Genomic DNA, 27,865 nt, shown 5'->3' on the forward strand with positions numbered 1-27,865 from the left:
TCGTATGCAGATAAAACACTAGTGAATTCACTAAACCAAGGGAAAATAAATTATGCTTTATGATGTTACATTTTGAGCTTGCAGTATAAATGTGAAAGTGTGGGTGCTGCAAAATAATACAATGCAAAAATAAATGGACAACACGTCTATCTAGTGTGTTGTCCTCACTCACATGTAATGACAATCCATAAAGCATGGCCAGTGTACTCCATTTAGTGAACACATTGACTCTTAGGAGCTTTTAAATGAAATGGTCAAAATGATTCACAAATGTCTAAATAGTCAAAGCAGTTAACATTTGACTCACTTACTGAATCACGAATGATTGGTTTTGGCCATATATGACTTAAAATAAACATGACTTAACACAGTACAATACTAACCAGTTTTGTTAAAATTAAATTTTATATTGTAATATATGGTACAATATAGTGAGGATAAATTATATGGAACTTCCTCAAAAGTACCAAGTAATACTCATTAAATGGAATCGTTTAACCAAAATTGGGACTGGAACATCACGTCAGAAGCAGCGTGAACAGAGTTCTCTCATGGACGTACTTTAACTTTGATTATCTGTGCTTTTTGGAGCTTTTAAGTGCTGAACAATCCACTTGAATTATATGGACCTACAAAGCTGAGATATTCTTCTAAAAATATTCGTTTGTGTTCCGTTGAAGAAAGAAAGCAATACAAATCTGGGATGGCAAAAGCGTGAGTAAATGATGAGGAATTTAAATTTTTGGGTGAACTATACCTTTAAAAAATATAAATCAGTGGTTGTGGCGCCACATGCAACATTTTCTTCCTTTCTTCCCTCCCATTCACTCCTTCACTTCCTCCCACCCATTCGCCGTTTCAGTTACTCTCTTTTTATCTCATCAGTGTAGTGGAACATAGCTACCATGATGGATCATGGTGCAAAATGACCCCAGGTTGAAGTACAGCACATTCCCTTGTGTTCCTATTGGAGCATAGCGTGTTACTTGTGGGAGTGTACCACTTACCTTGCGCTCATCCACGTTCTTAGCAGCGGTCACCATGCCCTCCAGACATTTTGAGACAATGGGAATGACTCTTCGTTCCACTTCAGCAAAAGTCCTGTACGTCTCCCCCAACTTAACAGTCCGACGCTCATCCATGTCCTGTAGGTTCTATAAACACACAGCGGGAAGTTACACAATATAAAAAAATCAACGAATGTTACATTTATATTGCGCTTTTCTGACACTACACTCAAAGCGCTTTACAAGGGGACTCTTCTCAACCACCACCAATGTGCAGCATCCACTGTATGATGTGACAGCAGCCATAGTGCGCCAGTACGCTCACCACACACCGGCTATTGGTGGAGAGGAGAGAGTAGAGTGATACAGCCATTTAATGGATGGGGATTATTAGGAAGCCATGATTGATAAGGGCCAATGGGAGGAATTTGGCCAGGACACCAGGGATACATCCCTGCTCTTTTCGAGAACTGTCCTGGGATTTTTAATGACCACAGCAAGTCAGGACCTCGGTTTAACATCTCATCTGAAGGACGGCGCCTTTTTACCATCAGAACCTAGAGTCCACCGAGTGAGCACCCCCTGCTGGACTCCAAAATACCTCTTCCAGCAGCAACCTCAGTTTTCCCAGGAGGTCTCCCATTCAGGTACTGACCAGGCTAAGCCCTGCTTTACTTCAGAAGGCAACCAGTCTTTAGCTACAGGGGGATATGGCTGCTGGCTAAATGAGACATTATACACTGCATATATAGCTAAAATCATCTAATTTAATATAATGAAATAAATACTAAATAAAATAATTATAAAATTACTAATTAGTACTAATTTCTTTTTTCTTTAGTACACTTTTAACATAAAATAAAAATGGGTAAATAAAATATTTATAAAAATATGATTTATGTACAAAAATACCATTTAAAAAACTAATTTTATATATGTATAATATGTAAATTGACCCTTTATTGAATTCACTGAAAACCCATTTCATTTGAAAGATAAAGTAAAAATCATACCGGGGATTAATTTATATCTAACACTGTGTAGGGTGTAGAGTGTTACAGACAAGTCTCACCTTGAATATCTGAGGAATGACCACATTGAAGTGCTTCCACTGTTCACTGTTAAAGTTCTGCAACTGGGCCGCATACTCATTCTTGCTCTCCTCCACCATGTGTTGTCTCTGATACAGCTGGGACTTTGCCTAAGAAGGTGAGAATGGTCATCTATATTACTAATACTTCTGGAATACAGTTCAGGCCTCAGGACTACTACACCATTTGGCCAAAAATTGCAATCAAATGCTGTTTTGCAATACTTATCTTAAGTACAATAAATACTTCATGTTTGTTCAATTAAGACAATGACATTCAATTATTTATCAAGAAGATGTGTTGCACAGAAAGAGAGAACACCACATACCTTTTCCACATCTGATTTTGTGGCGTTGACATCGTTGTCCAACCTCTCGTACATCATCTGTGATTTCTCAGCCTCTTTGCATTCTCGTTCAAACTTCTTTTTACTCTGTTAAATCCACACAGGCAAAAGAAGTGTGACGAGTGACACACGTCTAGCATACACACACACGCATGCACAGACAGGGCTCTAAATACAGACATGATGCATTTCCTGCAGTACTACTTACTGTATGCATAAGTCATCTTCCTTCGTAAAAGGACATAAAAACTGACAGGGTTTGATCTAGTAGCAACATAAATACAGATACATTTACAAAAAAAACAAGAAAGAGCAAGAGTGATTATGAAATTTGCGATACAGCTTCCAGAGCATCTGTGTTTCATTTGGTGACAATGCAAGAAAGAAAAATACTTCTGTTATTACGACATGATCATTCTCAATGCCAGATTCAGCTGTTGCTGGCTTGAGCCCACAGCAACCATAAAGCTGCAAAAATAATCGAGCCTTACAGGATGCAGGAATGCAGTGCAGGGTATGAATTTGAGAGATGGAGGGAATGGAAAGAATAAGAACTTGATAATATGAGGCTTTGCATTTGTGCCTAGTCAACCACATTCTGTTTTGCAGTTTTTGTCACTTTCTTCTGTTTTGTACAAACAAACAAATACACAATAAAATCATCTGGATCTTGTATATCTGGATCCCAGGTCACAGCTGGAGGAAAGGTTATGATTCGGTCACCCACACTTGCACAGACACAACTGTCACATTCAGAATTTAAAAATGTACTTATTTTTTAATTCATGGGTTTGAATTTGAATCAAGTTAGGTACATCCCACAGGAAGTTGGAATTTGAATAGGAACGACAGCAAAAAATAATTTAATGAATTGCAATTAAGTTTACATAGTGGTTAACCAATATATAGCTCTAATTGAATCTAAACAAGAGTGAAAGTGAAAATAAGTAAAAGGTATATTCACTGTGTACTGTGTATGTACATGTCTTTTTGTGAGAAAATGATACTGCTAATGCTAAAGGGCACATACAATCTGTGGTTGTTGGACCACTGCATGTGCTGTTGTTATTTAGGTATTAACAATTTCTTTGTTCAAACTAATTTTTAAAATGCGATAACTAAACAGAAACCAAGATAAACCATTATTTTGCCATTTTATGTATATGCCATTTAGTATCATATGAAAATGTGTGATATATCTGCATTATAATATTGGCCTATTGGCCACCCTGCTCCCTGGATATCCACAATTAAATAAAACTCATGTTGGTTGACCACTAATTTTCAATGATGTTCATTTGTTTTGCAACAAGACATTAATAATTACATAATACATTTGACTAATTATGTCTATATATTCCCTAATATGTACAGTAGAACGTTTTTTTTGTTTTTTTCAACAGATTAGACATCCATTTCTAAACATAATTCAATAATGTCATCATTCATACGGCTATCACAAAATTATTTTTACCACAAAATGTCCATCATTGTTTTTAGGTAATGATAATGATAATGATCATAATCTAATCTATTAATATGCATCTAATATAATGTTCCTGGGAGCACTCCATATGCTGTGTGCATGATTACATTATTAATCAATGCTGATTTAACAATATAAATGTATTATTGTTAAGAATATTATTAAATCTAAACTCACAGCAGTTATAGTAATTTGTATCAATTTCAACCCATTTAATTTCAATATAAAATTCTGCATCCTGTTTGCTTCCTCAGTTCAAATTTAATTCTAACGGGAACTTAAAAGGCATTATCAAATCAATTCTGAATAGTGTATATCCCTGAAAGCTGTGCAGCTAACATGCACAAACATAAACAATATGAAATTACTCACATTATCCATGTGTTTCCAGCACTGGTCCAAATGCTGCTGGGTCCTTCTCCCCTCCTGGAGGTGCTGTTGAATAGACACAAGAGCAACAAACAAAATTTCTTTCCTGGAGCTGTACCAGAGCGGGCAGAATTGCGGTGTCACTCAGGTGTATACATTGATGAGTCAAAACATTATGACCACCTGCCTAATATGCTGTTGTTCCTCCGTGAGTTGCAAAAACAGTGCTGACCCGCCGAGGCATGAACTCCAAAAGACCCCTGAAGGTGTCCTGTGGTATCTGGCACCAAGACATTAGCAGCAGATACTTCAAGTCCTGTAAGTTGTGAGATGGAGTCGCTGTGGATCGGAATTGTTGGTCAAGCACATCCCACAGATGCTCAATCGGATTGAGATCTGGGGAATTTAGAGGCCAGGGCAACACCTTGAAATCATCATCATGTTCCTCAAGCCATTCCTGAACAATGTGTGCAGTGTGGCAGGGTGCATTATCCTGCTGAAAGAGGCCACAGCCATCAGGGAATACCATTGCCATGAAGGGGTGTACCTTGTCTGCAACGAAGTTTAGTTAGGTGGCACGTGTCAAATCGAAGTCTATATGAACGGCCGGACCCAGGGTTGCCAAGAGAATTACAGTCCCTCTGCCGGCTTGTTGTCTTCCTACAGTGCATCCTGGTGCCATCAGTTCTCCAGGTAAATGGCGCACATGTACACGGCTGTCCACATTGAACCAGGCAACCTTCTTACACTGCTCAAAGGTCCAGTTCCGATGCTTGAGTGCCCATTGTAAGCATTTTCGACGCTGGTCAGGGGTCATCATGGGCACTCTGACAGGACATGTGCATCCCAACTAGGACATTTTTATCATTCAACAATGATAAACCATGGTTCACAAGAAAACTCAGACAGCTTTGTCATGCCAAAGAGGATGCTTACAGGGGTGGGGATAAAGTCCTGTATAATCAGGCCAAGAACACACCGAATAAGGAAATCAGAATGGCTAAAAGAAGTTACTCTGAGAAGCTGGAAAAAAAAAATTCAGCTGATGACCCTGCATTAGTGTGGAGTGGCCAAAAACAACTTACTAATTACAGGAATCCTACCCCCAACCCTGTTGTGGACCAACGATTGGCTGACGACCTGAATGTGTTCTACTGCAGATTCGAAAGGTACAATCTCACACCCCACACCCACTCTGACCTACACTACACACAAACACCAACACCTCCTGCAACCCCCCTCCTAATACTCAACCTGCACTCAAGATCTGTGAAGATGATGTGTGCAGTGTCTTTCGGAAGCAAAAGATGAGGAAGGTTTCAGGCTCAGATTGCATCTCACTGGTGTGCCTTCAATCCTGTGCTAACCAACTGGCCCATCTTCACACAGATCTTCAATAGTTCACTGGAGCAGTGTTGGGACCCATGCTGCTTCAAATGCTCCATTATTATCCCTAATAAACCAAAAATCATAGGACTTAATGACTACAGACCAGTCGCCCTGATGTCTGTGGTCATGAAGTCATTTGAGAGACTGGTGTTGCCTCACCTGAAGGACATTACTGGACCCTTTCTAGATCCCCTTCAATTTGCTTATCGTACAAACAGGTCTGTGGATGATGCAGTCAAAATGGGATTGCATCATAACCTGCAACATCTGGACAGACCGGGGACATATGCAAGGACCCTATTTGTGGACTTAAGTTTGGCTTTCAACACCTTAATTAAACCAACTCCATGTTCCCATGTCTATCTGTCAGTGGATTACCAGCTTTCTGACAGACTGTCAGCAGCTTGTGAAACAGGGGAAATTCACTTCCAGCACCTGTACAATCAGCACTGGTGCCCCCAGGAATGTGTGTTCTCCCCAATACTCTTCTCCCTCTACACCAACGACTGCACCACCAAGGACCCCTCGGTCAACCTCCTGAAGTTTGCAGACGACACCACTGTCATCGGCCTCATCCGAGATGACGATGAGTCTGCATTCAAAAAGGAGGTTGAATGGCTGGTTCACTGGTGCAATCATAACAACCTGGAGCTGAACACGCTCAAAACGGTGGAGATGATTGTGGACTTTAGAAGGAACACCCCAACACTGACCCCCCTCACCATTCTAAACAGCACTGTGGCAGCAGTGGAGTCATTCAGATTCCTGGGCACTACCATCTCACAGGACCTGAAGTGGGAGACACACATTGACTCCATTGTGAAAAAGGCCCAGCAGAGGTTGTACTTCCTTCACCAGCCTAGGAAGTTCAACCTGCCACAGGTGCTGTTGATATAGTTCTACTGAGCAGTCATTGATTCCGTCCTCTGCACTTCAATAACTGTCTGGTATGGTGCAGCTACGAAGTCAGACATCAGAAGACTACAGAGGACAGTTCGGATTGCTGAGAGGATTATTGGTTACCCCCTGCCCCCCTTCAAGAACTATACACTTCCAGAATGAGGAAAAAGGCTGTAAAATTACTCTGATCCCACTCACCCAGCTCACTACCTTTTTGAACTGTTGCTTTCTTTCTGATGCTTCAGAGCTCTGAGCACCAGAACCATCAGGCACAGGAACAGTTTTTCCCTCAGGCTATCCATCGCATATTAGTTAAAGCCACCACATTGAGCAATAATTATGTGCAATACACAGTTTAGCCTATTTATATTATCCAACATATCCTCTTCTGCCATTACATACATTGCACTGTACATAACATACTGTATTTTTGTACTTTATAAAACGGATTTGTATTAGATGTGTATGTGTGCATGTACGTATATGTATAATTATTTTTGTTATTATTATGTATGTCTTGCTGCTGTTTTTGTATTGTTGTGCACTGGAAGCTCCTGTCACCAAGACAAATTCCTTGTATGTGTAAGCATACTTGGCAATAAAGCGGATTCTGATTATTCACTTCACCTGTGAGTGGTCATAATGTTTTGGCTCATCGGTGTATATTTGGTACTCACATGTTTTCTCTCTGCCTTCAGGTCCTGGGAGTACCTCATCAGCTCTCCAAACACATTGTGCCCCATCTCCTCTGCAACAACCTCTCGCTGACCTGCGTAGTCATTCAACTCATTCAGTATGGAGTAGAATGACAGACAGGATGTGAACCTGTAGGAAAATAACATACAATAATGATGGATTTGATTGAAACTCTTTTCAATTAATTAAAATGACGAAAAGTGCATTATAAAATGTATAGGAGTTCTGGATGCTAATTGATCAATACAGTGTACCAGTCATGCTATAATACACAAAATAATAGCTATGATGTGGAAACAAGTATATCACTGCAGTTTTATTGTTTACATTTCATTAAATATATTTTCTAGCGGAATGATGGCACTTAATTCAATTGCTTAAGATTTCATTAAAACTATTTGAATGTGTCCTTAATATTTTTATAATGAATAAAAGCATTAAGTTCTTAAGGTCGAGCTAAATTATGAACATACATGCCATATTGTGTTCTATAAATTACATAATGATATATTATGTTAGTTGCTGTGCATCATGCCACACAACACCCTTTAGTCGTGACTGTATTCACAATATAGTAAAGTCTCATTTACTTATTGTTTATGTATTAGAAGTAATGGTAGACTGATATGGGTTTTTAATGGCTGATATAATGACAATATACATAATACAATTTAATAACAGCAAAAAAAGGGTGTACACAAAATGACAGACATTTATGCAGACTTATTTTTTTTTTTTTACATAATATTTACTCAATTCATTCAAAAACATTTGAAAAATAGAAATGTGCACTCATTGACAAGGCTGTCGATAGATTTTGAAACTGACACTAGGTGAAATGACCATGTAATTCCTGTTAATCTGCCAATGCTGATCATCTTAAATGGGTCTATATGCCAGTCATTTACTATTTAGAAGTATTATAAATCATTACATAACTTAATATGTTCTTTTAGGACAACTGAATAACATGTACTTTGAACTTAAAGGCTTAAGTGGGACATTTATATTGCGGTTTGGCTTTTGAGAGGTCTATGCCCTCATAAAAATGTTGTGCATTCATCACCAGACACACGTACTCTGCAACTCTTTAGGTTAACATCATGGCCTCTGGGGGCAGGCAGACTCTATAGTCTATCTGTATGTTGATACTGACTAAATGCCAGGCTGGAAGGCCAGGCTGCAAGGCATGAGTAGTTCACTATATTAAAAATCCCTCTTTCACAAACACACACATCAGGCCATTTACCTCTTCTCTTTAGGGATGTGCATGTATTGGGAGGGCTGCAGCAATATTTTTTATATCCAAAAGCAAATCTCCCCCAACTTCAGGGTTCGGTTATAATAAGCGGGCTGTCTGTACACTACATGAGTAATGCCCTGGGACAAAAACACACGCAGGTAGAAATTATGCCTAAATAATGGAATTCATTATGGGACAAGAGAGGGTCCCGAGCTGACACCCAGCATATATTCCTCTTTCTGCTTTCAGACAAAATCTACAGCCAACATGATAGAACATGCTGCTTAAGAGACCAATAGCAGCCAAAATGTGCACTGAAATAATGTAATTAATTCAACTGTAAAGGATTAAAAGTAGCTAAAACATTCAGTAAGAAACCATACTGCTGTACAGTCGTAGTAAAACAATGTAATTCATTATAACTACAGAATCTAGCATATTCTATAACTAATGACAATGAATTATATCGTGTTGGTCTAAACCTTTATGCTGATCTGCAGCATTACGGATAAGCACATTGTATCATTATGCAGCAGATCTGATTTACATCATAGATCATATGATACATTTTATTGTGCCATTTCTTATGACATTTTATAAAACGTATGGTTCCTCTCCTAAATGCTGATTGGTCAATACACAGTAGTCCCACACCTTTTGACCAATGAATTTCCATGATTTTTCATTATTTTTCCAGTAATTTGGTTAACTGGATAAGGATTTCTAAAAATTATTTTACAGATATGGCACACAAAAAATAATTTCCAGCCAATTAAATATTTTACAGAAGAGCATAACTTTAAATTAACCTATTCTCATGACTTAACTCCAGACCTGGAAATTCCTATTTTAAACATTTCTATGACCGTGGAAACCCTGAATACAACCATCCAGTTGTACTAAAATACAAGGACTGTCGATTAACAAGTTAATTTATTGTGAAATATTTATAAAAAATAAATAAAGCAATTAATCATGCCACATGACTCATACATAAATTCCGGTATGAGGATTTTTCCTACCGTCGGAGCATTTCAAGCTTGAAGTACCAACTTCATGTTTGAGTATTTCAATCAGTAGCTGCGTACTGTCAGAGTACTGGCTTTGAAGAAGACACTTCCTGGCCAGTCAAACAGTTCATGTTTTAGGTATGCGGTGAGTACTAGTATGAACACATTCCATTGGTATCGGTTTTTGGTATTGGAGCATTTTTCAAGCAGTATGAGCTGGGTCTCGGATACCATTCTGATACCAGAATCAGAATATCCCTAGCATGTACCTTTATTTATCTGATATATGACAATTATTATCATGTGTTTATAACAAATTCACCAGTTTATTTTTTAATTATCCATCATAAAAAACAGAAATATCTAATATATATGCCTGTAAAAATATATTTGGGGCAAACCAATTTAAGCGAGAGAGAAAAAATGCTATTTATTCTCCTGTTGACATTGCATCAAGTTTAAACTCACCTGGGCTCATCCTCTTTGGAGCGCTTGGGACAGTATTTCTTCACCAGATTTCTGTTTGAGAAACAAAAATAAATTAACATGCAAAGAGACACACTTTTTTATATTAACTGCTCATGTTATCAATAGCTCAAACAAAAACCTCATTAGGGCTTATATTATCTCTTAAACATGAAAACCAGTTATTCATACAGCTGTGAAGGGAAAATAGGAGTCTGTGTACAGAGTGTTTGGTTTGTGCCTCAGAGAATTAAAGTAGGCCATGGTAAACAGGCAAAAAAGTGCTGGTATGCTAATCTCTCCCGTCATCCCTCACAAAATACCAAACTAAAGAGAAGGAATGCAGAGACAAATCTTATGTGGGAGCTCTTGAGACAAGCTCCACTGCTGTGCTCAGGCATGTTCCGTTGAGTGTGCTCAGGGTGTCAGATAGCCCTCCTCCATGGAGAGCAGTGTGGGATCTGTCAAGTAGTATGAATGCGATACTACACAAAAACCCTCAATAAAATGAGATGGGGGAAAAGGAGGGACTCTATAACTGTATCCAGGCAACAGCGGAATGTTTAAAGGGACCTAAGCATCCCAGGGGAGGAGAAGATAAGAGATATTGGGAGGGTCCCAGCTACAGATCATCATATGCTCTGTGGTGAATCCACAGCATGTCTCATTCTCAATTTGATCTCATCAAAATGTACACCTCAGAACCTGCAGGGGAAACAGCACTGTTGTGTTTATGACCCTTGATGCATCTCTCACCCTCAAGCCAAATCTCAAGGCAAAAAGCATCTTTGCCATATCAGGGAACAGTGAAGAATCAATAACATGGGTCAAATTAGCATTAACATTTTTGTACGTGAATTTCTCCATGATGGATATTGTGATATTAAGATATTGTGCTGTTGAAAAACCTATCTGAGAAGCTGGTTCATTATTACAACCGTTTCAGTCCTCCTTTTACTGGGACATTTAACATTTAAATTTGTTTTTGGGAATACCACACATAAAATTCTTACTACCAAACAGATATCACTTAAATAGGAGTCCTGAAAAATGACACCTGTATCTATGACAGCCCTAGGTCCTGTAAACAGGAAAACAAAAAGGGGCAGGCACACACTTTTGAAGCCAATCAAAAAACTACTCCATAATTATTTCATACACTTGGGCTTGTGGACATGTCTTTGAAGAATGGGGTTATGGATAGGGTTGTTAATAGGATGAAGGAAGTTTCTTCCCAATGTCTTCCCAATCTCCTTTTGTGTGTTATGGAAGAAAGAGGGCACGTTTGGAACATCAAAAGTGTGTAAATGTTGACAGAATTTATTTTTGGAAGACCAATCCCTTTAAGCCAACAACTTTTAAATCATAGATACCGTATTGTCAATAGATTGTTGCATTGTAAACACAACTACAAATATTAAACAGTGCATCACTAACACTCAATTTAATTGGGGGCAATACATTATAGTTATAATATACACTCACTGAGAACTTTATTGGGAACACTATGGTCCTAATAAAGTATCCGACATGGTCTTCTGCTATTGTAGATTACCCGCCTCAAGGTTCAACGTGTTGTGCATTCTGAGATGCAATTTTGCTCACTACAATTGTACAGCGTGGTTATTTGAGTTACCATAGCCATTCTGTCATCTCAAACCAGTCTGGCCATTCTCCGTTGACCTCTATCATCATCAACAAGGTGTTTCCGTCCGCAGAACTGCCGCTAGTTCAATCTTGGTTTCAGGCCAGAGAATCATGTTTCTCACAGTCCTTTCTTTAGGTGATTTTTTGCAAATTCCAAGTGGGCTTTCATGTGTCTTGCACTGAGGAGAGGCTTCCATCTGGACACTCTGCCTTAACGTCCAGATTGGTGGAGTGTTGCAGTGATGGTTGTCCCATCTCCACCCGACCTCTGGAGCTCAATCAGAGTGACCATCAGGTTCTTTGTCACCTCTCTTACCAAAGCCCTTCTCCCACGTTTGCACAGTTTGGCTGGGAAGAGTCATGGTTTTTCCAACATTCTTCAATTTAAGAATTATGGAGGCCACTGTGCTTTTTGGAACCTTCAGTGACCTCATGGCTTGGTTTTTGCTCTAATATGCATTATCAGCTGTAAGAATTTATATAGACAGCCTTTCCAAATCATGTCCATTCAATTTAATTTGCCATAGGTGGACTCCAATCAAAGTGTAGAAACATCTCAAAATTATCCAGAGAAATGGAATGCACCTGAGCTAATTTCAAGTGTCATAGCAAAGGGTCAGACTCTTTACATTTGTCATTGTGATATTTCAGTTTTTCTTTTTAATACATTTGCAAAATGATCAATATTCAGTTTTTTCTTTTGTCATTATGGAGTATGGAGTGTAAATTGATGTAAAATGAATAAATAACTTAAAAGCATTTTAGCATAAGGCTGCAACAACAAAATGGGGCTTGAATACTTTCTGAATGCACTGAATATATATATTGATATATTAACATATATGTTGATATTAACCAATGGAGGTTAGACACTCACCGTAGCTGCTTTGCATAGACCTGTTCGATTTCCAGACGCTCTTTGACAAACTTTGCATAGCGCTCCAGGAAGTCAATGCCCCACTGTGTGTGTTTGTCGAGATTTTCGAACTGGTCCTGACAAAGAAAAAGAGGAACAGAGAGGGTTTGATTCCACTGGTGCCAGACAGGAAACATGAATATGGAATGATTCGTTTAAAGAATATTTAACATTTGCTGGGTGAGTGCTGAATAAAAATCAATGCTGAATAAACATCCACATAACAAACAAGGATTGTTTGAATGCTTTGAACAGATTTTATACTGACAAGAGGAAAATCCTTCTTCCTCAAGACCGCTGTTTAAAAGCAAAAACACTGATATCGTGGTGTAAATTTAGTAATCACAATACTGTGACATGACCATGCCAGGCATTTTTAAACTTTGAAGTACCAGGGACCCCCACACAAACTCTCAGCCAACTTCTATACTACATTAATGTTAATTCAAACAACTGAATGTTAGGAAATATTTTACAGAAAATCTTATATCTTCACCTATCTACCCCTGCAGGTCCAGTGAGCCAAGGCTTAAAGCCCTGGCACTAAGCATATATATATATATATATATATAAATAAAAATCTGAAAACTACTGTAATGTTTTCCCTGATATCGATAAAACTTTTTATTGCCAGGTCTCTGCCGATTTCTACCCCTAATGTAAAATGTTGTGCTTTTATCCATTATTCCAGACAGCCAGCGAGTGATTCTGCCTCCAAAACCCAGACACTTAATTGGATCCAAACACAATCCATCTGTGTTCAGAACGACAAACAACACTACGGAATAAGCAACATCTACAGCTATGGTGAAGTTCTCCATCCAGCCAGACTGAGAAAGGAGGACAGATAGAGAACAGAGAGGACAGATATAGAGAACAAAGAGACTAAACAGAGAACACACACACACACAGAGAGAGAGAGAGAGAGAGAGAGAGAGAGAGAGAGAGAGAGAGAGAGAGAGAGAGAGAGAGAGAGAGAGAGAGAGACCTGTCTTTATAAAGTGCATGCTGCCACAGGGTGTATTGTCTCAGTCTGTCTTGGGTCCAGCACATGAGAGTCAGACTGATGATCTCTGAGACTAAAAGACTGAGACAGGCAAGCTGTGTGCTACCCTGAGGCAGAGTCAGTCTGAACATAGGGGGCACAAGATAGTCCTTCCCCTATTCAACAGGAGAAGAGAGAAGTATTCGTTCTTACACTTTAACCCAAAGCAACAAACTTGCACTGTGATTTAACCAGGAATGACAAAATAAAGCAGTAGTTCTCAAATATTGCTTCAGGACCCAGACTTTGATTAAATGGAATGCAAAAGGTCTTGAGACGCATTTTGAACAGTTCAACTATATTTAACTTGGCATTTTAGTAAAAACATGAATCGCGAAAAAAGCAAGACAGTTGTAATGGCAAATGTCATCCTCCTGACGCATGTATACATTGGCCAACATTTAAAAAACCATCCAGATAGAACACAGTCCCAATAAGTACTTTGCTTATTTATCTGTTGAGTACTTAATCTGTCAATACAGACCGATTTCCCAATGAAATCAGAAACAGTAGGTTGACTTTTCTTTAGCGCAAATCGGTGCGTTTACCGATATACGAAACACTGCCCCCAGGTGCTGCTCCCACACTATTGACACATTGCACTTCTGGTCGTACAACAAAGGAAGTTAAACATGCTGGAGCCCATGCAAAGATGTCTGATAGGGACGTGCACTTGTCAGTGAGTTGGCTTAATGTGGCTGATCCTATAGTACCGGAACACTCCAAAACAACATGTAGACTTCCCCTGTGATAATGTTGGTCAAAATAGACTTAGAGATATGCACTTTGATTGTGATTTTGATAATTCATGTAACCTTTTCAATGTGGATATTACTTTGAAGAATTAATTTTTAATACAATAATTATATCTCCACAGTCACTGGAGCAATCTGAGGTTAAAAGTACCTTGTGGAGGTCGAACCTACAACCTTTTGGTTGCCAGCCTGGACTTTTAAACGCTACACTTCCCCTCCCCACACCAGAGGAGAGAAAAGAAGAGATTTGATGTGGAGTTCTGACTCCGTGAGACAGACTAAGATGGGAGCCAGCCAATAGATTTCCTATACTGCAGAACAACGAGCAAAAGTCTTCAATGAACAAACCTCTTTTAATGACACCTCAGGGAACACAACACCGATTACGACCTCATTTACTCAGACTCAGCTTCAGGATTTATGATGTATATCATCAGAAACAGCATCCACAACTGACAAGGAAGGAACCCTTGACTGAATTTAAAGACACAAAAATACACCCCTAACATCATGTAATGTGTATGGGGATATACATACACTTCAGGAAAGTAACACACACACACACACACACATTTCCAGAGGTTCCAAAAAACATTCTGTGGTGCAAATAGTTTTTGGAGCAACTAATTTAAAGTAGAAACACTACCAGTTTTTATCATGATAGTAGATCAGCTGTTTTCAAAAAAACAGTAGCTTTTCCAATAACAAGCTACTTTGTCCAACAAGTTTTTGATGCATTGAATTGCACATATAGTCAGGCGAACGGAGGGTGCAAACATGACCAAACCCGCTCTCCTAGAATGTCCCTTTCTCATAAAAAGCATTACAAAGTCTGATTCTAGTGAATCTGTTCGTTCAAGCAATTGAACTAAATGCACAAGTTCCTCCACAGAAGTCCCTGTTCCGTTATTTTTTGTGCAGCAAAACATTCAATTAAATGCCACCATTAGTCACTGTTTTGAGTTATATTAATTAGTGTGGTTGTAGTGTTATGACTTGTATTTGTGTAAATGTATCTGTTCAGGTTTAATGATGTGACCCTAATTGAGATCATCATTGATTTGTCCCAGATACTAAATATAACACTGTAAATATATTTTATTATTATTAATAATAATATAATATTGAAGTTAAATACATTTAAAAATATATTACTTTCTCAAAATATCTTTGTGTAAAATGTATAGACCTTATTAAAAGTGGTGCCAACTTTAATATTTGACGGGACTGAAAATGAAGCTGTGAGGGATAGACTTACCAACTCTTCAATGACATGACCTAAATAAATCTATCAAAAAGCTCCTGGATCACATCTAATTTTTCCACAAACCATGTTGTCTGGAGTCAACTGAAAGTTCTTGGAAAGATTTTATTTTTCATTAGCGGAACGGTCCAAAATCACTTAAAACAACTGTACAACCTATTGAGTAGACTGTACGTCTATCCCTCACACCCTCGTTGTCATTCCCATCAAAAAGCAGAGATGCCGCTGCTGTGAATAATGTACTGTAGCATAACTACTTTAGCTGCAGTTCAACATAGTTTTCCCAACATTGTGTCTAACACACACACACACACACACCAAATTACTGGAATTGACTGTGGCTCATCACTTTAATGGCTTTTATTTTAAATTGACAACACATTCTTTACACTGACAATATTTTCTTTAGAGTAGCCAACTAATAAGTGTAAGAGAATTAATTTAGAGTAAGAGATCCAGAGATTGAAAGTGAGAGAGAGAGAGAGAGAGAGAGAGAGAGAGAGAGACTGATAAAGTGCAATTAATGTAAAGCAGGAATCTCTTCGCTCATGCTATTTACACACAGGATCAGTTGTTAATCATTACTGTGAGCTATAATACTCAAGGCAGACATCACGCAGAACTCTGCCCCGTTTCAACAGAGCGAGCCATTCAATAGTAGCACCTGACAGTCAAATCACATGAGATGGGAGGTTTATCCAACTTATCTCCCAAGAACTGATGAGTGTAGCATAAAAACATAGCACAGAAGAGTTTGGGTGATACTTGAGGGCCGGCGTATTAGTCACAGTCCTGTAGGTTCAATGCTGGTCTCTGCTGAAATCAAATAAAACCACCTTAACAGCATGCTGACCCTTCACTCGAGTATGAAAAACAGCATCCCCCCACCATCTGCCATCTTTTAACTGTCATTTAACTTACAAAAGGCTTAAGGATAAAATCATTTGTATTCACATTCACACTGGGATGAGGAAATCTACATATTCAAATACTCCAAGTTGAATGAACAACAAGTCAACTAGGTGGTCTTAAGAAAGTTCTGTATTCTTAGGTTAGTCTAGGGTCATGTCAAACCAGACACTGATCAGAGAGATTTCTTTAGAATATTCAGAAGCCAAGATGGGGGAGTAATTTAACAAATTAATAGGTTATGGATATAACATCATATTACTGATAATTGTTAAGTAATTATAATAACAATAAATAAAACAGCTTTATCGCAACATTGTTAACACACTGTCTTAGATATTAAAGCAGAAATAAATGCTTGGGGGACTTTAAACTGAAAACCAACCTCACTAATTAACAACTTTGGACAAGTTGACCATCAAGTCCCTATCCGTAACACACACTTCAGCCACAAGCATAATAAAACTCTTAATACTTAAATGTTAACTATGAAGATTAACCATAAAACTAGTCTCAGGTCAGTGTAAAGAGGGAACTTCTATTGACATAAAACATAAACGTTCAACCTTGATAAACAAAATGAAGACAGTGTTCAGCACACAAGGGACGTTTCCTGGAGTGGGTGTATCTTAAAGTAATACATAACAGGAGTGACCTAGAATAACACCCAACCATGAGTTAAGCACAAAGGGAAGATTTGGCTTAAACGAGACTTCCATGTTAAAATGCCACAACAGACAGGTAGCTTAGATTTACTCCTTTTGGTTAAGCACAGTCAGAACACTGGTTGTCTGGACAACAGACAAAGGCCTTATAATATATTTCAATGTACATTTGATGTCATTTAATGTGGAAAATGGTTGTAAAAAAACTTGCCTCCACAATTCTAAGGTGTTGTGGGTGGTTGCTATAGCATTATAATACGGTTGCTAAGAGGTTGAGTGCTGTTGATTTTTTGTACATTTCTATGCGGTTGCTAGATTTGTAAAAATAACAATACCTCAGTATAAGCAGTAGAAATTAGAGATTGACCGCTAGTGATTTTTTACAACCATGATGATGATTAAGGGCAATAACGTTTAGTTTAAATATTATGGGGGGCACTCTGAACAGAGTATTTGCAAACCGCGATTGGCTTAAACAGAGACGCCAATACCAGTGCATTATTAAAATACTGTGCTACGTTAAAAATAGTTTTAAAGACCCTGTGTTCTGTTCCTTTCAGCTGCACTCTGTCTAGCAGTGTGAAAAGAACTCGCCTGTGTGTGCGCTTCTCCAGAGTGTTGAGTGCTGTCTCTGCCACTGACAGAAAGTCATGCTGCGCTCTGTTGGAGTTTGTTGCTGTGATGATTTATGCTGCTTTCCATTCAGCTTGGAATTTCCAACTTTCTACTGGGAAAAGTGCTATGGAACACCACTTTATGTTTAGACATACAACTTGTAAACTCATGTGGAAATCTTCAGCTCTGATTTTGCAGAGATACTGGTGTGTGACGCCACGCAGTAATGTCTGCACCCAGGAAGATTTGCAGAGTCTATGAGAAATAATATACTTTAATTAAATTATAAATTGAGTAAATGTTTCTACATTACATGATAATAAAACTTTTTAGCAAATGTTTGCAGAGACATGTGATTAAAACATGGTAAATTGTCACTTAATTTCAATTGAGTGAAAAGTCACGTCACTCACTTTCATTATCGATCATCATATTCATGTTCGATCATTGCTGTCACTTTAAAGTACTCGACTACTCGTGCCCATCCCTACATTCCAACATAAAAACAGATCCTTGTCCGTTGGTAGGCATGACTCCAAGAATTGAATACCGATAGAGTAGAATTCAATAATCAAAATATTACAAATATTGCCACAATTGGCTTTGCTAAAAAAAAAAACACACACACAAATACATCATGTTTTGTTTTCTCTCATCCAACAGCTTGACAACACATCTATAGTACCCCTCAGTGGACACAATTGTAAACGTGTCATTTGGTGAGAAATCCAGAGGGAAAGTAAAGGATAATTCAGCATTGCCCAAGGCTGGCAAATGTACAAAGGAAAATAGATTAGCTATATTCGAGTTTTAATAATAGACTAGCTGGTGCAGAACGAGTACCTGAATAGGCGATTACTTGTGCACATCCCTAGTTTTACCTGTGAATAATGCCGTTTCCTGCTGAGCTAACAGTAGTGGAATGGCACTTCGGTGCAATTCTTTACAGTAGATTCTAGAGCTGCCCCCCAAGTCGACCAAATGTTAGTCAATGAGAAGAGTCTTGGTTGACCAAGTTGAGTGGTAGGTTGGTCGGAGAAAAAAAACAAATCCACAGGAAACCGACGAACGACGGTATTGCAACTGGTTGGACGCTAGGTGGTACTATGGGGGTAATTCACGTTAGGGTTAAGCCTACATATTAAAGCAAGACACCTTGATTTCAAACTTTGAACTTCGTTTATTTTAACAAAAAATTAAACTGAAATTAAATATAGTTGGAATTTAATAGTTGTTCGACTTTTTGAAAGATGGTTTTACAACATTTGTGAAGCAAAACATCTCTTTGGAAACGAACGTACTTCATCTATGCATTCTCTACCTGTAGTGTATTTCGTTGTCTTGGAAAACACATCATGTATGTGAATAAATTTGTTAATAAAAAGGGACCACAAGATGTGTACTAAGTATTAAACTATATTTAACCTGGCACAGTGACCTAAACATTTTATGTTTATGATGCAACGCACCCGAGAGGCTACACAAGCATGTCTGATGCAGTATATGTGAATATATATATATATATATACACTCACCTAAAGGATTATTAGGAACACCTGTTCAATTTCTCATTAATGCAATTATCTAATCAACCAATCACATGGCAGTTGCTTCAATGCATTTAGGGGTGTGGTCCTGGTCAAGACAATCTCCTGAACTCCAAACTGAATGTCAGAATGGGAAAGAAATGTGATTTAAGCAATTTTGAGCGTGGCATGGTTGTTGGTGCCAGACGGGCCGGTCTGAGTATTTCACAATCTGCTCAGTTACTGGGATTTTCACGCACAACCATTTCTAGGGTTTACAAAGAATGGTGTGAAAAGGGAAAAACATCCAGTATCGCGGCAGTCCTGTGGGCTGAAAATGCCTTGTTGATGCTAGAGGTCAGAGGAGAATGGGCCGACTGATTCAAGCTGATAGAAGAGCAACTTTGCCTGAAATAACCACTCGTTACAACCGAGGTATGCAGCAAAGCATTTGTGAAGCCACAACACGCACAACCTTGAGGCGGATGGGCTACAACAGCAGAAGACCCCACCGGTACCACTCATCTCCACTACAAATAGGAAAAAGAGGCTACAATTTGCAAGAGCTCACCAAAATTGGACAGTTGAAGACTGGAAAAATGTTGCCTGGTCTGATGAGTCTCGATTTCTGTTGAGACATTCAGATGGTAGAGTCAGAATTTGGCGCAAACAGAATGAGAACATGGATCCATCATGCCTTGTTACCACTGTGCAGGCTGGTGGTGGTGGTGTAATGGTGTGGGGGATGTTTTCTTGGCACACTTTAGGCCCCTTAGTGCCAATTGGGCATCGTTTAAATGCCACGGCCTACCTGAGCATTGTTTCTGACCATGTCCATCCCTTTATGGCCACCATGTACCCATCCTCTGATGGCTACTTCCAGCAGGATAATGCACCATGTCACAAAGCTCGAATCATTTCAAATTGGTTTCTTGAACATGACAATGAGTTCACTGTAATAAAATGGCCCCCACAGTCACCAGATCTCAACCCAATAGAGCATCTTTGGGATGTGGTGGAACGGGAGCTTCGTGCCCTGGATGTGCATCCCACAAATCTCCATCAACTGCAAGATGCTATCCTATCAATATGGGCCAACATTTCTAAAGAATGCTTTCAGCACCTTGTTGAATCAATGCCACATAGAATTAAGGCAGTTCTGACGGCGAAAGGGGGTCAAACACAGTATTAGTATGGTGTTCCTAATAATCCTTTAGGTGAGCATATACAGTGAGGAAAATAAGTATTTGAACACCCTGCTATTTTGCAAGTTCTCCCACTTAGAAATCATGGAGGGGTCTGAAATTGTCATCGTAGGTGCATGTCCACTGTGAGAGACATAATCTAAAAAAAAAAATCCAGAAATCACAATGTATGATTTTCTAACTATTTATTTGTATGATACAGCTGCAAATAAGTATTTGAACACCTGAGAAAATCAATGTTAATATTTGGTACAGTAGCCTTTGTTTGCAATTACAGAGGTCAAACGTTTCCTGTAGTTTTTCACCAGGTTTGCACACACTGCAGGAGGGATTTTGGCCCACTCCTCCACACAGATCTTCTCTAGATCAGTCAGGTTTCTGGGCTGTCGCTGAGAAACACGGAGTTTGAGCTCCCTCAAAAGATTCTCTATTGGGTTTAGGTCTGGAGACTGGCTAGGCCACGCCAGAACCTTGATATGCTTCTTACAGAGCCACTCCTTGGTTATCCTGGCTGTGTGCTTCGGTCATTGCCATGTTGGAAGACCCAGCCTCGACCCATCTTCAATGCTCTAACTGAGGGAAGGAGGTTGTTCCCCAAAATCTCGCAATACATGGGCCCGGTCATCCTCTCCTTAATACAGTGCAGTCAGCCCTGTCCCATGTGCAGAAAAACACCCCCAAAGCATGATGCTACCACCCCCATGCTTCACAGTAGGGATGGTGTTCTTGGGATGGTACTCATCATTCTTCTTCCTCCAAACACGGTTAGTGGAATTATGACCAAAAAGTTCTATTTTGGTCTCATCTGACCACATGACTTTCTCCCATGACTCCTCTGGATCATCCAAATGGTCATTGGCAAACTTAAGACGGGCCTTGACATGTGCTGGTTTAAGCAGGGGAACCTTCCGTGCCATGCATGATTTCAAACCATGACGTCTTCGTGTATTACCAACAGTAACCTTGGAAACGGTGGTCCCAGCTCTTTTCAGGTCATTGACCAGCTCCTCCCGTGTAGTTCTGGGCTGATTTCTCACCTTTCTTAGGATCATTGAGACCCCACGAGGTGAGATCTTGCATGGAGCCCCAGTCCGAGGGAGATTGACAGTCATGTTTAGCTTCTTCCATTTTCGAATGATTGCTCCAACAGTGGACCTTTTTTCACCAAGCTGCTTGGCAATTTCCCCGTAGCCCTTTCCAGCCTGTGGAGGTGTACAATTTTGTCTCTAGTGTCTTTGGACAGCTCTTAGTCTTGGCCATGTTAGTAGTTGGATTCTTACTGATTGTATGGGGTGGACAGGTGTCTTTATGCAGCTAAACAGGTGCATCTAATTTAGGATAATAAATGGAGTGGAGGTGGACATTTTAAAGGCAGACTAACAGGTCTTTGAGGGTCAGAATTCTAGATGATAGACAGGTGTTAAAATACTTATTTGCAGCTGTATCATACAAATAAATAGTTAAAAAATCATATATTGTGATTTCTGTTTTTTTTTTTTTTAGATTATGTCTCTCACAGTGGACATGCACCTACGATGACAATTTCAGACCCCTCCATGATTTCCAAGTGGGAGAACTTGCAAAATAGCAGGGTGTTCAAATACTTATTTTCCTCACTGTATATATATATTATATATATATATATATATATATATATATATATATATATATATATATATATATGTGCTCCAGCTACCAGGCGGAACCAACACAAAAAGAAACAAAAATGGTGCTCGGCTTCCCCAGACAGCCAAGTTTAAGTACAGCGAGTCAATCCACTCCCATGAGAAACACCAAATGGTTTACTCACTCATTGTTTCTATGAAAGACAAGGCTTATTTGGGACATGTAAACACTTTGTGGCCATCCTTATTATCTATTCTCAGACGCATCCAAAATGAGTCCCAGGTCCGCAGGCCAGTCAGAGTTTCCAGCTTGAGCACGTAAGTGTCTTTTTATATCTCCAGAGCCTTGACTTCTTTGCCATGTTGACTTCAAATAACATATATGTAGCTGGATGTATTGAATCTCACCGGATTATGACACAAAAAAAATAAAAACTATAAAAGTACGCAGAGCTCACCGCTCACACATCTGCTCCTTGTATGGCGTCACATGACTCTCAATAGATTCCATATAAAAAAAGAAGTGTAAGATGAAGTGTAAATCAATAATAAACCTGACCACCTCTAATAGTAGTAGTGATGCCTGCCTTATCAAGCACTAGCAAATATAAGAAAACCAATTCAGCAACTGATTGGGAAAGAAACAGAGGGATTTGTACTATACACTGGCAGATTGGCCAACCAGCTGGTCCTCTCAACACACAAAAACACACCAAAACTCACACCTATGAAAACAGCTTGATCCATGGGTTTTAATGGCATGTGTTCTATGACTGGGCCGTATGCACAAAAGAAAATATGGAAGTGGTGGTCTGTTAGCTTGTCACAAGGGTCTGTTCTGTTGGCCGCAGTCATTACAAATCACACGCTGTGTGAGACTGAGAGAATTGAAGAGACATGGACAGGGTTTTCCAGACTGAACATTTTTCTGTGGCCACCCAAGCAAATTTAATGACCTTCATCTCACGTTTGGCACTTCAGAATAGGGCTGAACGATTTGGGGGAAAAAATCGAATTGTGTTTTTTCTGCCAGATATTGCGATTACGATTCGATTTGCGAAAATACAAAAAATGTTAAACCAAATGTTACACCAAACATTCAACTAAAACTCTTATTTGCTGATAACCTGTATTTTTCACAAATGCTGCTACAATAAGATAAAGTGCAGTGGTCATGAAAAGTGCACAAGAGAGAAAAGAGTACTTTACTCAAGATTTTTTGTCAAGAAAACCAGCATGTCAACCTTTGCTGGATTTTAGACATGAACATTGACATGTTACTATATTGCCACCTGCACTAAACACTCTCTCTGATGGCGAAATTGTGACTGGTATGCACAGGAATTTGCGAGCCAATTTGCTCAGCACTGGAAAGTTAACACTGCACCTTCCACCAGGCCAAAGGATCTTCCTCTCCGTCTATGGTAGGAGTCATCAGGTAGCTGTTCAGCTCGGGAAATGGGAAAGTATGCCGTCTGCAGGCATCGACTCTTCAACTGATAGTCATCATTAATTAAATGTATGGTGAGACTAGGTACGGCTCGGTCGTCCTGCTTGACCACAAATCTGTTGTTGCATAATACACCACATTTTCCAGCTCTGCTTCCACTTTCTTTTCACACTCCACGTACATTTCTGGTATGGCAACCTGACCGAAATATGTACAGGAAGGAATTGTGTATCTTCTGTCCAACGTGCGGATACGTTTTTGAAAGCCGTCTTTTGTCACAGAATTAACAGACACCATATCTTTTGCAAGATAATTTTTTATGGCGTTTGCCATCTCGCGGTGTCTTCGTGAGCCCTTTTCATAAGGAGTTACAGTCAAAAACGACTCTGCAATTGTAGATTCCTTGGTTGACTCGGCTGGAGAAGAAATACTTTCCTTAGACTTTTTGGCCATACACTCCTCGTAAAGCTGCCCGTGGTGCTTTTTCAAACGTTTGTCGTGTTGCCCTGCAACTGCTGCACGACAGGCTTTGCATATTACCTTCTTTTGGTTTATATCCGTTTTCTCAAAGCTGAAATAGCCCCAAATCACTGAAGTGCCGGTCATTTTTGGGACTAGCTCTGTAGGTTCAGCTGATGCAATTATCCCACACATTTTCAACTAGCTTCATTTGTTGTTGTAAAATGTACATGCCCTGTGCCAACACTGATTGGTGAGCAGGACTGTAAGAGGCGGAGCATGGCACTTGTGATTGGCGAGTAAGTCTGTCACAAGAACAAGGATGAAGATGGAATTAATTTGTAACTGCATGACTGTTTAAAACGGGTCAGATGCGCTGTAATATAACCTACCTTTTTAATCGCAGTCTTCACGATTAGCTAATCGCGTTCTTTCAAATCGCGATTTTGATTTGAAAACGATTAATCATTCAGCCCTACTTCAGAAGCGCTAAATATTCTTCTCATCTGACACACAAATGTTTCACGTGACTCTGGAGTGTGCTGGAGTCTCTGGATCTCCAAATTGCATGTGAGTCCAGCAGGCATTCCGATATTTGCGCTCCAGAGACAGGAGAGCTCAGAGCTGGATCACTTGCGCACCTCAATCTTTGACCCATGAAAACCCAAAGTCAAGAAATAAATCTAAAGAAATCTTTAACGTGTTATTTTTTATAAAAATTAATCACACTGAATTAATGCGTTAAATCAACATCCCTAATAATAATATAAACAATACTGGTCAACAACATTTCAAACTAAAATATAGCATACTGTGAACTTTATAATTTTGGTAAGGTTGATTTTTTAAAACACATTTTTTATTACATACTCCTATAAAGAGGAAGTAGATTTCATTTATAAAGTATTAAAATCACTGACTGGAGTTCCAAAAATAGGCATTAAAATATGGTTATTTAATAAATAATTTTGTTTTTATTGATTTTCCAGAAAACTTTTAATTTTACTATATCATTATCGTGTTATAAATTACTCATAACATGATATAGGATTTTGGCCATATCGCACACCACTAACACAGTGTAATGAAACAAAAAGTAGCAGGCAAGGGTTGGCATATTGCATCAGATCTTCTGGAGGCCACCACTTTACTATCTGTGCTAGCGGAAGGTGAGCATACTCCGTTTTTGTCCCAATGCTCTTAATAATTAATGCCACAAGCTCAAGCAGACTCTGCCTCCACAGGCTGACTGGCAATAGCAGTTGCTAGGACACAAAAGAGGTGGGCCAATCTAAGTTTACAGAAACCAGATCTTATAGTTGAGTCCCCCAGGGAGTGTGTGTACCAGATCCCTATGGCACCAAGCCTGCCCAATTTTCGCTTTTCAGCAGTTTGAGATCTACCAAACAAAAATTTTCCGAGAGAAACGAGAGGGGGAACTATCAGTAAAGAGAAATTCTTGCCATGACTGTAGAGCGGATTGGATTTACCTGCCACAAGATGAGGTCTCTAACACAAAGGTGATTCCAACTATGCTGATTTAACAACATTGTTAAATAGTGACAATTATTTCATCTTTGTCTACCTTTTTTTATTTTCTCCCCAATTCGCTCCAAGTTCTCGTGGTGGGCTACTGTAGTGACTCGCCTCAATCCGGGTGGCAGAGGACGAATCTCAGTTGCCTCCACAACTGAGCCGTGCATCTTATCACGTGGCTTGTTGAGCACATTACCGCTGAGACATGGCACGTGTGTAATCGTCGCGCTTTTCTCCATGGAATCCAAGCACAACTCACCACATGCCCCTCTGAGAGCAAGAACCACATTATAGCGACCACGAGGAGATTACCCCATGTGACTCTACCTTCCCTAGCAACCGGGCCAATTTGGTTGCTTAGGAGACCTGGCTAGAATCAATCAGCATGCCCTGGATTTGAACTCGCGACTCCAGGGGTGGTAGTCTTTACTCGCTGAGCTAACCAGGCCCCCATCTTTGTCTCTCTTAAACAAACATGGATTTCATTGTGGATAAACAATGAAAAAAATGTCTGGCAAGCTATTCAATTATGCCAATCTCTGCCACTTTCATCCACTGTGGAAAACACAAACACTAAGCACAAACTCTTTCAATATTTATACAAATACACCATTTCCTCAGACTTTGTATAGCTGCATGTAAATATTATTGTTTGGCTCATATTGCCCACTCCTTGTAGGCAAAAGTGGAGTTTCATGGCTATGAGTCTGTGTCTGTTAACAATGAGGTCATCTATATGCTAATATACTCATTAAAGTTGATCAAATTAACTTAAGTAATATACACACATTTAAAATGTACTCTCTTCTGGGAAATCTGACCAAAATTATTGATGACTCCTCAGGCACTCAAAGTCCTCACTAGAATGAGTATGTCCTTTTCTAATGCCTCAAATGACTTTCTGTTTCAATGGGAAATATGTCACAGAAATGATTCATTTCATGGGTATATGTCAGGTTAGACTATTTAACATTACACTGATAGGAGAACAGATAGCAGACATGGAACTAAAAAAGCTCAAAATTATTCAAAAGGTATTGTGGGATGTTTATATGGAAACCAGCTTGTCTGAAGAACTTACAGTAAGATTACTGTTGATACTATACAGGCTAAAGACTATGATGATTACATTTCTAGATACCAGTTGAGGGTTACATAAAAACATCAATTAAAAAAAACAACATTTTAAATTATATTGCAGTACCCAGTCCATTAAAATGTACTGGAAGTTTATAAAACTGAACTTAAGATCAGTCATGTCAGGATGGGTCAAATAACAAATGAGGGAAGTAAAACTGCCCACTAACCTATTATTCTTCCAAAAATGTTCAGTCATTAACAACAACAAGGGTTTTGGAGTTGTTCACTATCAGGTTCATAGACCTACAGGTTTCAAGTTAGTAAGTAAGCATGATTTTTGGCATCACAGTATGGGGGAATAAAAGATGCAATTAAAGTCAAGTGTGACTGAGGCTTGTCAGTACCTAACATCTCCTTTTGTGTTCAACACAAGATAGAAAGTAATACAGGTCTGAAAAAAATTAGGGCTTAAAAATTCTGAGAATTTTCATTTTTGGTTGAACTACAACTTTTCACTTGTCATCAACATTGAAAGGTTAATCTCATAACTTGAAAAAAAAAAACCGAACCAAATTACTTCTTAACCCTCTGGGGTCGACGGACGTGTCGGCTTGTCCTGCTGGATTTTTCCATCATTACAGCGGAAACAACTTAAAATGCTGCATCATTTTGGGGCATACAGATAAGTGTAAGACATCATTAGAGACTTTAAAGTGTCTACCTTTTATTTGTGTACACTCAAAATAACAACAAATCCTTGAGCTTTTGTAAAATAAAGCAAATAAAAAGGGTGCGCTTTCAGATGTCTTCGTCTCAGTAAGCATATTTCTGAAACGAGTCACAAAAATGTACTGAAACTCAGCGAATACTTATCACACAAACATGGAACATACGTCTAAAGAAAGCTTAAAATGTCTACTTTTAAATAAAATAATTCAAATTTAAATAAAATATTCTCCTGCAATGTAATCAGTATGAAACAAAGCGATGTACTATTTCTCCTGGCTCAGCTAATTATCCCTAATGTGATCACACCCATGGGCAGAGGGCACTATTCATACGGTAATGTGCGGAGGCGATCAATGCAAATGGTGAACGCCCCAGCTGTGCCTTAAAAAGTATCAACTTCATTCACTTTTCTGCGTGTTTGGAAGATGCCACGATAC

At 39.0% G+C, this 27,865-nt stretch overlaps 1 protein-coding gene across 2 annotated transcripts in view; it reads right to left on the bottom strand.

Moving 5' to 3' along the window:
- The window catches only part of LOC127620928 (formin-binding protein 1-like), a 78,083-nt gene that overhangs the window by 13,169 nt on the left and 37,049 nt on the right, over window positions 1–27,865 (bottom strand). For both annotated transcript variants that reach the window (XM_052094284.1, XM_052094283.1), the window contains exons 2-8: window positions 12,527–12,642; window positions 10,006–10,056; window positions 7,266–7,413; window positions 4,303–4,365; window positions 2,427–2,531; window positions 2,080–2,208; window positions 1,008–1,154 (exon numbers count right to left, since the gene is read on the bottom strand). In XM_052094284.1, the coding sequence (XP_051950244.1) occupies window positions 1,008–1,154; window positions 2,080–2,208; window positions 2,427–2,531; window positions 4,303–4,365; window positions 7,266–7,413; window positions 10,006–10,056; window positions 12,527–12,642 (759 nt within the window). The remainder of the gene's footprint in view (window positions 1–1,007; window positions 1,155–2,079; window positions 2,209–2,426; window positions 2,532–4,302; window positions 4,366–7,265; window positions 7,414–10,005; window positions 10,057–12,526; window positions 12,643–27,865) is intronic.

Source organism: Xyrauchen texanus, chromosome 27 (assembly GCF_025860055.1).
Source record: "Xyrauchen texanus isolate HMW12.3.18 chromosome 27, RBS_HiC_50CHRs, whole genome shotgun sequence".
In the NCBI taxonomy this organism is placed as follows: domain Eukaryota; kingdom Metazoa; phylum Chordata; class Actinopteri; order Cypriniformes; family Catostomidae; genus Xyrauchen; species Xyrauchen texanus.